Here is a 14761-nt window from a genome sequence, read left to right on the forward strand (position 1 = left end):
CTAACTAAGACAAGTGAAGAATTTTATTTCAATCCACTTTCGACGAAAATCGAATTATACGCTGCAAATTATGGAAAGAACTAAATCGTTTACAACAATACATTGTTTCGCCCTTGTGTAATTTGGAAGAAAATACATGCAAGATAAATAGAGAAAAATAGGTATGTTATGTTTGTGGTAGTTACACAAATCAGATCGACCACGATAATTTATGACGAGTTCCCTTTTCTGACATTAAATTATGTTCAGATTATTTCAAGGAGATCTAGTATTTCTCAATGATATTTTTGAGATGTTATACTCCTTGACTTATCGACTCCGGATATGTTACTCAAGAGTTGGATATTAATTTCACTGTGTTGTAATGTATGTAGGTGTATATGTTATAAAATCTGGCTAATCAATAGTTTAAATAACATAAAAGAGGTACAATTTTTTATTTCACTGTTCGGCAAAAGACCTTGAATATTCATTCTAACCATCTCCAGTAACATTTACGAAACGTGAGTGTTCGCGGAACTTGGTCTGATGCCATAGAGAGAGAGAGAAAAAAGGACTGAAATTAATTGCGTTAAGTCGTTGAAATGAGAGTGAGGGTGAGTTCTGCTATAAAGCGAGTAAGCCAGAAATACCTTTGAAAATAAAAAATTACAGTTTTTTTATTTTATAATATAATTGACAAGCAAAAGTTATATCTATCAGATATACAGTACAAAAGGAACTAATGATAACTATTATATTGCAAATTATGACCGCACGACACCCTATTCACATGTAAAAGTAATCACACTTGAAGTCTGTTTGAGCCATATCGACTGCACGCACACCATTCTGTAGTTTGATTCGGTTTTTAAATCATTGTGGGCAGGAAACTCATGCAAACAGTGCTTTTTTTTTCTTTGGAAATATAAAGCATTATGTCAGACTTTTGTTTTATAATTATTCATGTTCATGATTACAATTCAGCTTCGTCTAATTTCAAAAGCGATTGTGATATTCTTAACATTTGTAATTACCTACTAACTAATTTGGACTGATGGAACAATTTTTAATCTGTCTACTTCGTAATTAATTATTATAATTGATCAATCAATTTCACTCTTTCCTTGTTTTCGTTACCATGTCTACGATATACCTTTTTTGTCATGCTAAAATGCGTTCTAATATCATTATTATTAGTGTTCTGTCCTTGGTGTGGTGTCTTTATTACAACAAAAAAGTAATATTTACTGTGTATGTATAAAGAAAGTGAGAAGGATAGAGAGTGAAAGAGAACGGTAAATCGGAAAGAAAGAGAGAGATAGAAAGATAGATTGAGATGAGGGATGGGAATAGATACTCAGAATTCAATGATTGAAAAGGGGATTTGGAGCAGGTGCATCTGTGTAAAGAGTTTTATTGCATAACCGACGTCCTTTGGAAAATGCAGTTTTTCTCATTTGCCTCTCTTGATATGCAGTCTCATGTACATTTTATATACCATTTTGTCTCATGTACACATATAGATCCAAACATTGTTTTATAGTACCTATAGGCCCTATCTTTGTCGTAATTCGTTAATACTTATCATGTATCCCTTTTTTGTACTTATAATTCATTTTGTTTATAAATACATGAAACACGATTTACTCCCTCACTTTTATGTAAATTATACCACTTTTTAATTTCTATTTCATATTAGTGTTCAACTTATGCATGTTATATAATCTGTTTTATAATCCTAATTTTTTAAATCGATTTTTATATAGTTCTGTAACTATCAAATGCTTCGTCTCCGAATTATGTACTTTAATTTGTTCACAATTGCTTAAATTTAATTACATTTACTTTATTTATATAACATATTTTTAATTTTCTTGTATTGCATTGCATTACTTTCAGATAATGCTTTGATTTTTATCTCATTTTAGATAATTGATTTAGCTGTATATATGTTTGTAATATCAGGACCATAAAGTAAAACAGTTTTTTTAACTGATCTTGTTATCCTGATTAAATATACTTGAATAGATATATAAATAAATCTTGTTAAACCATTAGTACCAATAAGAAAATAAAACAACAATCAAACTAAAAAATAAAACTAAAAGATTTCTTGTTCCCTTGGTATTTTGCCGTTTAGGTTTTGGTCTCCTGGAGTCTGGTATGGTATCCCGTAAGAATGAAGTCAATATCATGGTAAAGAATGCTGTTGATGTCATCTTTGGTGGATTGACTTACTGGATGTTCGGTTATGGTTTAAGCTTTGGTGACGACGAGGGAACTAACCCATTCTGTGGTATGGATGATAATGTTTTTCTTGTCTCTTTCATAAATTACTCTCATTTTCACTCACAGTACAGGCCAAAACTTTGGGGCCGTACATATCACTGCAATGCATTGATAGTGAATGGGCTATATGACAGCTCCAATACATCACACACGCTTGCTTGTTTCCAACCGGTTTTGATTAAACTTATGTGAACCCCACGTTCAAAGTATGCATAAATTTTGAATATATTATGAAAACCTCCTGGGGTTTGACAGAAGTGCAATCAAAACCGGTGTAGGAAACATCATGCTTGTGTGATGTAATGGAACTGCAGCCCATTCAGTATCAATACATTCGAATGAGTGCAACATGCAGCGTTTTGTATGATTTTCTTTTAAATCTGAGGATGGCTCCAAACTTTTGGTCTGTACTGTACATCATGGTACATTGTATGCGCTATAGTCGGATTAATGTGCTATTATTAACCGGTTAGAAGGAAAGTTTACCATCACGGTATATTAGTTTCAACAAAAAAAATTGGGGGGGGGGGGGTGACCATTGTTGATGGTTTGGTAAAGAATCTACCAAAGAATAAGAGAATAGTGAATATTTTTTTAATTGTTTTGTGACGTCATATGTGAGTAGCTGCCTCATGTGTAATATAAATTGTATTTCTTAATGGAAAATGATGAAGAAAAATATTTTTAATATAGGGGGCTGAAATGATGTTTCTGATCACCTGCAAAAAAAGAGAGAATTTCTTTTATGTCTTAAAGGGGGGGGGGGATTTATATCACATGACATACATGTAATGAAGATGTTTCTCGTCTGTGAAGCCAGAAAATAAATTCTTCACTGACGCTCATAACCACGATAACTTATCTCCATCAAATGTTTACCAATATTTTCCCATAATTTTATGTGATATTAAAACAACCTTATCATCACTGAAAACTACCTTTTAATAGCTGAAAGCATCATTTTTCGTGCGGTTCTCGAAGCGCTAAACATGGGAAGGATAACCACCAACTTCACAGTCATATATTTTTTTTTGTTTTCATGCATCTCCAAAAAGCTTTAAGAATTCACCACTTAGCCTTCTGTATAGACTCCTTGTGCAATAGCTTCTTCGTATATTACATATTGACGACTGCTTTTCAATGTCGGTTCTTTTCCTCTTGCTCAAATCAGTGTCTACTGACCCACTTTGGCTGTTTAATTAAAATGGTTATACAACGAAAACGTACAAAAAAAAGAAACCTAGATATTGGAAAATTGACGTTCTCGCTATAAAGTACTGGAAGATTGAGCAATCACGTTTTAATCAAAACATATAATTTACCGTGTAAAATTAAAATGAACCTCAGTGTAGAACTTTATATGATATAGTTTGATTGGTGTTACGAAGTTATGCTTTCCCCCAATTACTAACCCGACAAGATGGGAAGAAAGGTTGAATATTTAGTCTTTTCAACGATATCGATGTTTGGTGAATAAAATAGGCAATTTAAGTAGTATTGTTTGGTGCTTATTCATGATGTTCTTGACACTTATAATGGGTTATTGGTATATTTTTTTCTATTAGAAACCACCTACACCACAGGCATTATACTGATCTTACATGCAGTATTAACTCTAATTAAAGGGTTACCAATTACCTCTTTGGTGACCCCTTCCCAATACATCTTCTTTCAGCTTTCTGCACTGTTAAAAATAATTTAAACAACACTGTTTACTACGTGAATCGCACAGTAGTTGTTTTAACAGTTTAAACAAGTGTTTAAGATCTTAAACAACCATGCTTGAATTATTGATAATTTAATATTTGAACTTAACCTTTGTTGTTTAGGATTTTAAACACTTGTTTAAATTGTTTAATTAACTACTGTGCGATTCGCATAGTAAACCGTGTTGTTTTGATTATTTTTTAACAGTATGGTATTAAAAAGGTTTTCATCCTATATATTTCCGTAACTGTTTATACATTCATTCATTCATTCGTTTATTTCCATTTTCAACAATTACAGTTTCTTCTGTACATGTTGACATATATAAATAACAAAACATATTTCAATTATTCCTGTACAGAAAATTATATTCAAGATTATTACAAATCAGGTTGAGAATGGAGGAGGCTGCTAAAAAGCGGAGCTTGTATAGTGCAGCCTCCTAATAAATATTCTTGCAGTTGTTTAGCATATAAAAAAAAATAAGGTACCAACTTGAGCATGACCAGTTGAATTAAAAAGAAAAATTGGAAATAAATATAGAAAAGGAAATAAGAAAAAGAGAGATTAAAGGTCTCCAGAATCCAGCCCCAGCACTCACAGACGGACCTCGCCGATCAACAGGAAAACGAAAGAGATATATAAGTGTACGTGACATGATAAACATGTTTGATTAAAAAAATACAAGAGCTTGAGTGATGAAGAGTTAAATTCAATGGTTCTCTTGAAGAAATTTTTTGAATTTATATTTGAAAGAATTAAGGCTTGGAGATTCTTTGATGTTACTATTGATAGTTCCCCAGAGTCTAGGGCCTTCAAAAGTAAAAATTGATTTTGCAAGGATGGTCCGGGGTAGTGGTAAATGAAATTCATCGGATTGACGTGTGGGATATTTGTGAAGGGTTTTGTTTTTGTTAAATGAAAAATTAAATATGGGTGGTAACATATTATTGTTTAACTGATACATGAATTGACCTAAATTATATTGGTACAGAAAATACATGAAAAAAAATTAAAAAATATATGCTTACAATATTCGCCATCATTGTTCCCTGTTCTTGTTCTGGTTTGTAATGTGTAGTTTTTGTTTATCTATCAAAGGTCCTTTACCACTCGATAATAATGATAATTACTTCTATGCCTGCCTCCCCCTTCTCCCTCCCTCTTTCTCTTTCCCTCTCTCTCCCTCTCCACCCCTGATCTCCCCATCCCCCTTCTCTCTCTCACGTCACCCCTCTCCCTCTCTCTCTCACCACCCTTCTCTACATCTCCCTCTCTGCCCATTTCATCTGCCGATCACCATCTCAACCCTACTTCGCACAGCCACGTAGTATGATGGCCAGTGTATCACGTAACAAAGCAGGATTTTACAGTGTCAAAATAATCGCTAATTGATCTTGAAATGGATCTTTTCAGGAGTTGGTCATTTCTTCACCGATTCTGGTGATGCAGACGAGCTAGGTTGGATCTTTGCTCAGTTTGTATTTCAGGCTTCATTTGCTACCACTGCTACTACTATAGTATCAGGTGAGATATTATGACAAGAATGGGTATGTAATGATAATAATAATAATAATGATAATAATAATTATTATTATAATATTGATAATAATAATAATTATAATATTGATAATAATAGTAATCATAATAATACTTGTGATAATAATGATCATTATTATTATTACTATTATTTTCATTATTATTATCATTATCGTTATTATCATTATCATTATTATTATCATTATTATTATTATTATTATATAGCATTTATGGCACACTATATATTGCCCCGGCTTTAGCTCAAGCTACTGAAGGCGCTTGGTGAGTTCAATGCATTAATCCTGCCGGGTACCCATTCTCCTCACCTGGGTTAAGTGCAGCACAATGTGGGTAAATTTCTTGCTGAAGGAAATCATGCCATAATTGGGATTCGAACTCACGTCCGTCTTATCGAAAGACAAGAGCCGTTACCACATGACTACGACGCCCCCACTGTACACATCATGACTCCCTTCCCCAGTCACTGCCTGTCAAAAATACGTCATGGCTGTGTTTCGAACCCAGTTCCCTCTGATTAAGAGACGGGAGTCGTAACGCCTAGACCACGACGCCCCCACTAAGGGTATGAAACAAAAGAAGTTGATTGATTCAAATAATTACTTCAGATGGGCGTAATAATACATAGATACGTTAAATAATATATAACAATACACCATGTATGAAGCCTCCTATAGAAATATGAATTCCACTCTATCTGGATGTGAATAGTCAGTACTATGCTTCATCTTCGAAACACTCTTCAATACAGTGCGTCCCAGAAAAAACGAAACCGAGATTTAGTGATGATCTATCATAACTTAATCATAAATAAAATAGACAAATGACCTACCAACGTAAAGCTTAGAATCTCCCCTTTCATCTGGTACTACTTAGATTATTCCTCATCCACGCATGAGTGAGCAAAAACAATTCAAAGAAAGGATGCCAAAAACTCATTTGGCGGGGGTTATCTAAATTTCAAAAAGAAAGTCACATGACTACAAAGTTCAATATCTGCTCTTTTATTTGATACCTTAATCACTAAAAATGGTCAAGAAGTAAAAAAGTTATGATCTCTCGAAACAATGCTTGTATTTCCATAATTTCAGTAAATAAACGTATTTTCACCAGTTTCCCACAGAAGCTATCGCACGGTAACAAAACAGTTAATGCATGGCTGATCGTCAACAAAACGGAGCGTCGAGTGAGTTTGAACGGTAGCCTGTAAAATCTCTTCATTTAATGAAATTATTGAAATTCAAGCCTTATTTCAAATAACCAGAACTTTGTTATTCCTTGACCATTTTCTGTAATTGAGGTATCAAATTAAAAAGCAGATATTGAACTTTTTAACGATGTGGTTTTCTTTTTAAAACCCAGATACGGCCCGCCAAGTGACTTTTTGGAATCCCCTTTTCAAATTGTTTTTGCTCACTCATGCGTGAATGAGAAATAATTTAAGTAATTCCAGATGAAAGAGGAGATTCTAAGCTTTAAAATGGTAGGCCATTTCTCTATTGTATTTGTGATTAAGTTATGATAAATCATCGATAAATCTCGGTTTCGTTTTTTGTGGGACGCACTGTATAACGCTTTTAATTATATGATATTAAAAATGAAAACTTGCACAAGTCATATTATCAATTAATGAAAAATCATAAGTAGTTGTTTCATTAAATAGTATTAATGTTTTAGAAAACTTTTAATCAAACGCAATGTGTTGGAAACTGAAATAAGATTTTGAAATTTCTATCGATTTTCCTATATCGTAAACTGTCTACCTTTGTTGGAATCTATACGGAATTACTTATAGTTTAGTGAGCGGGATCAATATGTGATAATAATCCCAAGTGATACGTACATGATGTGACTGATGTCATTGAAGTGTGTAAAGGTTATTCATGAATTCAACATTCGATATTCCTTCATGTCCTTGACATTTAGATAAATACACACTAAAAGGGGAAGACTAAACCATAACATACACCAAATGCCAATGCCAGGATTTATTTGAGGAAATTTGGCTATACTTATAAACTTGTCAAATCGTTTTTGTGAATTGAGCGTAATCGGTAGTGGGGCGTCGTGGTCTAGTGGTCAATACTCTCGCCTTTCAATCTTAAGGACGTTAATTGGTCCGATTCCCAGCCATAGCGTATTTTCCTTCAGCAAGAGATTTACCCACATTGTGCTGCACTGGGTACTTAACCGGCAGGAAGTAATTCCTCAAAACGTTGTGAGCACCGGAATCGGTATAGACTAGCTTAGCCAGGATAATATAGGAGCACCTTGAGCACCTAACGAGGTGGATACGTGGGTTAATATCAAAATATTTGTTTATTTATTAAGAACCTTTTCTGTTTGGTTACACGAATTGAGTACAGTATGTTAATGGCATTGAAGACGTGGATATTATTAACATGGTAATTTGTCAGTTTGCTTTTGTCATCCTGACATCAATTTGAATAATTTTGACAGGTAAGACTATCAAGCGGAGAATACGTCACCTTGAACTATCAATATAGTTTCTGGGGCCCTATTTCATTATTGATAAAGTATATTCTTGTACGAGGAACTTGATTTGAAACAATTCGATTGAAATAGCACTACCTAATTAGCGAATTATGTATTGATGGATTATTGTTAATGTGAATGAAATATCCTTCATCCCGTTCATAGAAAAGCTGTGTACCAAGGTCATAAAGTACATCACTGTACTCTCCCCGTTCTCTTCTCTTCCCTCCTCTCCCTTTCATACCTTTCTTTACGTACTTCATTTATTCAAGTCTCTTTCTTCTATTGTAGTATCTCTTTTTAAAATTAGTGATCAAATTTCCCTTGCCCCTCATCTTTTCCCCCCTCACCTGCATTAGAGGGGTTTTTTTACCACCCCCTCTCTCCCTCCCCATCTTTCCTCCATCTCTCTCCCCTCTCTCCCCCTCTCTGTCTGTCTGTCTTTCTTACTCCCTATTAAAAGAGCATACACACACACACACACCCACGCATATCCCAACCACCCTCTATTCGCTTACACACATACAAATCCTTCCTTTTCTCTTATTTTCATCTTTCATTGACACTCATCCATGTCACTCGCTACTTCTCACACGCTCTCACTCTCTATACATCATATATGCATCCACATATAGGCATATGGTTTTTTTTATCCATAATGGTCAACCAAGGAACTATCATCAGTTTCTACCCCATCAATTATACTTTCAAACAATTTAATATCCTTGGATTAATAAAAGGCAAATTAAATATTCAAAATGTTGACCATGGGTCGAGTTCAGGTGAAAATGATCGATGGAACGATAGGCAATAAAAATGGAGAAATATTTCAAAGGCCATACTGTGGCTGGCCACTTTATTTGCGCTCGTTCTATTCATTGACAAAAGCTAATACATGTATATGCGGATATAAAACAAGATTTCTGTGAAAATTCGAGCACATGTGTGCTAGGCAGTATGTTCTTTTCAGAAGAAGTTTTCACAATAAACCACCGGGAATTTCCCCCAATTAAGCATCTGAATCAATCAAATATTTTATTCTACCCATGTAAACGTTAGTTATTGTAATGCATGTACATGTATCTCATTTTTGTTAAAATGAAAGGAAACATACATACACACACACATATCAGGGGCGGATCCAGAATTTTCCAAAAGGGGGGCAAATTTTCAGAGGAAAATTTGACAAGAAAAAGGTCTCTTCACTTTCAAAAGGAGGGACACACTTCTGTTTTTACGGCATTTCTACATTTACAAATTTTAATTTTCTTTCTCAAAGGGGGGGGGGGGGGAGGCACGGGCCTGCTGTGCCCCCCCTGGATCCGCCAGTGTGGACTTTGAGAACTTTTGATTTACACTGTTAAAATGCTCAAATATAACAATGATAAGATGGTTTTACTATGTGGACATCTCCGACATGTCCTATGTGAGTTTTAACTGTGTGTTCACATTATTATTGTGCTCTTTCCGACGCATCAGCTTTCTAAAAAGATTGATGTCTTTCTTTCCCTTCTGACCAAATCTTGGAATAGAATAGGCAGTCATTTGCAAGACTCTGAAGGTAGTCTGATGGTATCACAGGAAATCCTGATATCCTTTCTGTTTGGTTTCCTTCCCGCACGAATTAACTCGCTGTTGCATGCGATATTGAACATGCTGAATAAGACGGCTATTTAGAGTTTCGTATAACATTTATACCATAGTACGTCGATATGTATGTTCAAGGACAAGTCTACCCGAACGAAAAGTTTATTTGAATAAAAAGACAAAAATCCAACAAACACAAGCTTGACAATTTCATCAAAATCGGATGGAAAATAAGAAAGTTACAACATTTTTTCAATTTTGCTTAATTTCACAAAAAACAGTTATATGCACGTCCAGGTCTGTATGCAAATGAGGAGACTGATGACGTCACTCACTTAATATTTCTGTTGCATTTTATCATCTGAAGTATGAAATATTTTCCTCTGTCCTGAGAAATAAAGTTTTCTTTCTCCCTGCACATCTGGAAATACTACTATTTTAACATTTTATTGTTCAGTCAACATGGTCAAGTTGGTCCTTTTTGTCAATTCTTTAAAAAGACACGTATTATCATGATTATTGAAACAAACAAAAAAGTATTAGTGAGTGAGGGGGGATATCATCGACTGGACCATTTGCATATCACCAAGTCGTGCATATCTGTTATGTGAAAAAAAATAAGCCAAACTTTAACATGTCAAACTTTCGTATTTTAAATCCGATTTTGAAGAAATTTTGAGCGTTAATTATGCTAGTTTGATTTTTCTCTGTTGATTCAAATCAACATTTTTTCTTGGGTTGGACTTGACTTTAAAGACTCCGAATGTATATATGGTAAGTTATTAGAGTCCTCAGGACTGTCAAGAAACAAGACTTCAAACTTTGTCGTCTTCGCTCTTGAACAACGGTGCAGCAACACACAGCTGCAAGACAAGGGTACAGCTTCGTGTTTGGTATCGAGGAGTATGTCACGGTCAAGATGGCCCAATATATCGCGCTTGATGATAATCCTCCAGCAGACTTGTGGTTGATCATATTAATTATATGAGTCTGTAACTTCCTAGCTTGCTTCATTCACCCCAGTTTGAAGATCCGACGCAGTTTACTATCTCCTATACGTCAGTAACTTTATTTGATGTGACCTTGAAGCATGTATCAATTTTTGATAAATCTAAAAATCATTTACTATTCAAGTTGCAATTCATATTCCGATAAAAGATGTATATGAAACAATGTCATGACGTGTGGAAGATGTTACTGAGATCATGCTATTACTATATTGGCATTGATTGGGTTATCTAAATTTGGAGAAAAAAGTCAGATGATGTACAAACGGAGAACTTCGTTGTTTCTTTTTTTTCACTATAGCTTTCGAATAAAAGATAGCGACACAATCACTGACGTTCTTAGATAAATGTTCTAAAGGTATTTAAATTGAAAAATGTATTTAAAGCTAACCATGATTACCAAGAATTACAGTGATCAAAGGGTCATATAACATAGGATTTATCGGTATATTTTTACATTTGAGATACGAATGGCAGAATTTTATACATAGTTTTGTTACCAAAGTTTTATATCTACTTTCTGGTGACATAATATTTTCTGACATAATATGCAGCTTTATCATAAGAAAAGAATATCTTCATATTTCACGTACATGAAGTAATAGTATTAGGTGGATGTCAATTTGCAATGGGCTCCAGCCCAGATCTGTCGAGTCACTCACTAGACTGGTCTAACTGCATATATTCCATTGGAACACCTACAAACCTTTGAAAATGAATTAATACCGCGCTAAGTTCGTTATATCATGTATGATGTCGGAGAGTGAAATTAATTTCATGAGGAATCCATTAAAATGATGTAACGTGTATCGAAATTAATCATTTTAATGACATGATATGATCCCATTAATATTGCCTGCTATGTACAAGGCTGTCGAGATATGACACAAAAAATAGAGGGGGGTATCCCTTTAGGTATGTTAGAAATAAAACAATCGCGCTGATGATGAATTACTTGAAGCAAATAAGCTTTCCGGTGATATACAGCTATAAGTGTTTAGCATGACTTAAATCTTAATAATAATATGTTCATTTATTTAGCGCTCTTACAATATATAATCGTTTCACAGCGCTTTACACAGTTATGGAATAAAAAATTATAATAACTAATACATGTAAATATTATCAAAATAAGGCCCCCTCGATTTTTTGTGTCATATCTCGACAGCCTTGTACATAGCGGCAATATTAATGGGATCACATTATGTCATTAAACTGATCAATTTTGATACACGTTACATCACTTTAATGGATTTCTCGTGATTTTATTATCGTAAAAAGTAGCATGAAAATAATAAGTAATAATGATAGATATAATAAAATTGGTGAAGGTTTGAGGGAAATTCAATGAAAATTTAAAAAATTATCAGAATTTTAATTTTTGAGTTGTGTCGTCATACGAGCACCTGTCCTAAATGCATGAATTTCATTTACCAATGGTTCATGTTGATTAAAATTGTCATCTATCCAGAACTGGATTAAAATAATTTGTCTGTTGATATAGTAATGATACATTAAGAAGAATTTTCAATTTTTTGGGAAAATGGCGTTTGATTGATTTTTTTTATAATTCACGATGCATGTACATGGGAAGCTGCTAGTATATGACGTCACAAATAAAAAAAAATCTGGCAAAGTTACAACAAAATTTTATATTATTTTTCTGAATTTTTACAACACAGTTTTTTCAGGGTGAACTTCCCCTTTAATTCATTTTACCCCGAAGGGAGTTGAGTGAAAATTAATTGAAGTTCAAGTTCAAATGAACATTTATTCTTAAACTTGGGCACATAATTCTGTACAAATTTCATTGAAAGGACGATGAAAATGCATGTATGTTCATAAGAGCTTTTAATGGATACGTTATAATAAAGGACAATAGGAAGTAAGTAAAGCAGAGAAAATGATGAAATAAAAGAAGATGAATTCCCTTTGGAATAAGCTACCATCTTACATTTATAATGCCAAGTCTGTGAATCAGTTCAAAACCTACCTGTTTAATAGATGATTCACAGATGTGGGTCGGTGAATTGGAGGTGCACACTAGTTTTGATTATTACAATAGTTGTATTACCTGTTTCATTATCCCCTGCCACTTTTTTTTTCAACCCAAGTACAAACCATAAACAGAACACAGTGCGCTTAGAAACAACAGTAGTAAGCGCCCTATAAATGTTATTTATTATTATTATTATTATTTATAAAAGGCTACAAGGCACAGCGATTGTGGACAGGGATTTTACCCAAATAATGCAATCGTCAGGATTATTTGTTTATAATATACTGGTTTGCACATCAAATGACATGATAGTAGAAGGTTCAGACCTATGCAGCCATTGATAATTAAGATCGTAAGAATGATTTGTGTTATGATTGTGAAGAAAAAGAAAACGTCACATCAATATCATACATGCTTAAAAACATATTTGGAAGAATGAGTTATTTCTGATTTATCATTAAACAATTGGTGCGAGTTTGGAAAAGAACTTTCACATTAAAAAAGAAAAACGTTCGAATGTCTTTACGGTGATATTGCACCGTTGCATTCGTACATCGAAAACTATAGTTTACAGAAAACATTGATTAATTAGCTACGTAAGCAAATTAATGCATGTTTATAAGAATATAACCTGATAGCTAGAAAACCTGACCCTTTTTAATTAAAGTGGTGTCCGATGAAAATGACAAAATGACCGTCAAGTCTATGAACAGAACCGTTGATGTCCACCGCATTCAAGAATAAATAAGGCTTGCTAAATTGTCACCTTCATCTTCATTGAATGAATTGATGGAGACGATGTGAAAGGAGATGCGAGGTATACAGCAAGAAAGTTCCGGTTTCTCATTGATGGGTAATAAAAGCCTGGTAGGTCAGGGATAAAGAATCTTTCAAACCAATCCAGAGAAGGTCCTCACTGATTAAAATTTAATTGTTGTGATAGTGAACTACCTAACTAAAACTAAGACGATATCAGTTGTTCATTTAATGAAATAATTCGTGGTGGTCTAATACTACTTTCACACCACGGTCAGTCCATTTGATAGAATATAGAACAATAACCCTAGATTTCTGGAAGAAGTCCGGTTGCTGTTTAATATACCAACAGAACATCAAGTTGTGGACAATGGAAATAATAATGATGATGATAATAATAATAATAATAATAATAGTAATAATAATAATAATAATACTAATACTACTACTAATAATAATGGCGCCTACTTATATAGACCACAGGTCAAAATTCACATTTTGGTGCCCATGGCGTTTCATAAAAAAATAAATATAGCACTTGAACAATAATTTAAATGAATTAGAAAGAAATACAAATTGTATTCCCTGAATAAAACCACACAGTATATGAGTGTTTGTAATAACATTCTTATTGCTGTCAACCTCGGTAAAATATTGTCGATAATAATTCAAAAGGAACCCAAAACAGGATATTTAACATTTTTTCCTTCATTTAACCATTATTCCCGTGATCATTGAATAAAGGACGTAAATCTAACATTGCATATATTCAAAAGATACGCATGTATATATATGAATCAAATATGCATATTCTTTTTTCCTGACCCAGTTAGCCATTGAGGAATATAAAAAAATACATGGTTCGGTCCGCTTGCTTATTTTTTGTTTGTAGATGATGGTGAATATCAAAAAGTCATGATGGCAATTTCCTGTTTGTTACCAACTAGATAAAACTATTAATTGTTTCGTTAGTTAGTAATCCATCATGTTTATTTCCCCTGTCGAATTTTCCTGAGGCGAATTAATTGGTTTTTTGTTTGCGATAGTCTTCTAATTTTGTTGATGAAAGAATTATAGAGGGAGCGTATAAAGGAAACCAATTATCTTAATCAATTGTGTGTTCACATGATTGGACATTTGTTTTACAACAGCGAAAGTTTCTTATATAAATTATAAATAACAAAATGAAGTTTGTATGTCAAGGATTTTTTGCGCCCCATATAGTTGCATTAAATCATTTTTTTTGTCATGGGTATTCTTGGAAGAGCAATCATATAGGTCTAGTTTGCATCATTTAGCTGAATATCGACATTTACATATTAATTTATAGTTCTAGGTTTCCAGAAAACTACCAACCAATTATCCCCTTCCTAATTCACAG

The 14761-nt window shown here is 33.6% G+C and overlaps 1 protein-coding gene across 1 annotated transcript in view; it reads left to right on the forward strand.

Moving 5' to 3' along the window:
- The window catches only part of LOC121416234 (putative ammonium transporter 3), a 43848-nt gene that overhangs the window by 14519 nt on the left and 14568 nt on the right, over nucleotides 1-14761 (forward strand). Inside the window, exons 2-3 of the mRNA XM_041609741.1 lie at nucleotides 2123-2278; nucleotides 5395-5505. Coding sequence (XP_041465675.1) covers nucleotides 2123-2278; nucleotides 5395-5505 — 267 coding nt within the window. The remainder of the gene's footprint in view (nucleotides 1-2122; nucleotides 2279-5394; nucleotides 5506-14761) is intronic.

The sequence above is a fragment of the Lytechinus variegatus genome, chromosome 5 (genome assembly GCF_018143015.1).
Source record: "Lytechinus variegatus isolate NC3 chromosome 5, Lvar_3.0, whole genome shotgun sequence".
NCBI classification, from domain to species: domain Eukaryota; kingdom Metazoa; phylum Echinodermata; class Echinoidea; order Temnopleuroida; family Toxopneustidae; genus Lytechinus; species Lytechinus variegatus.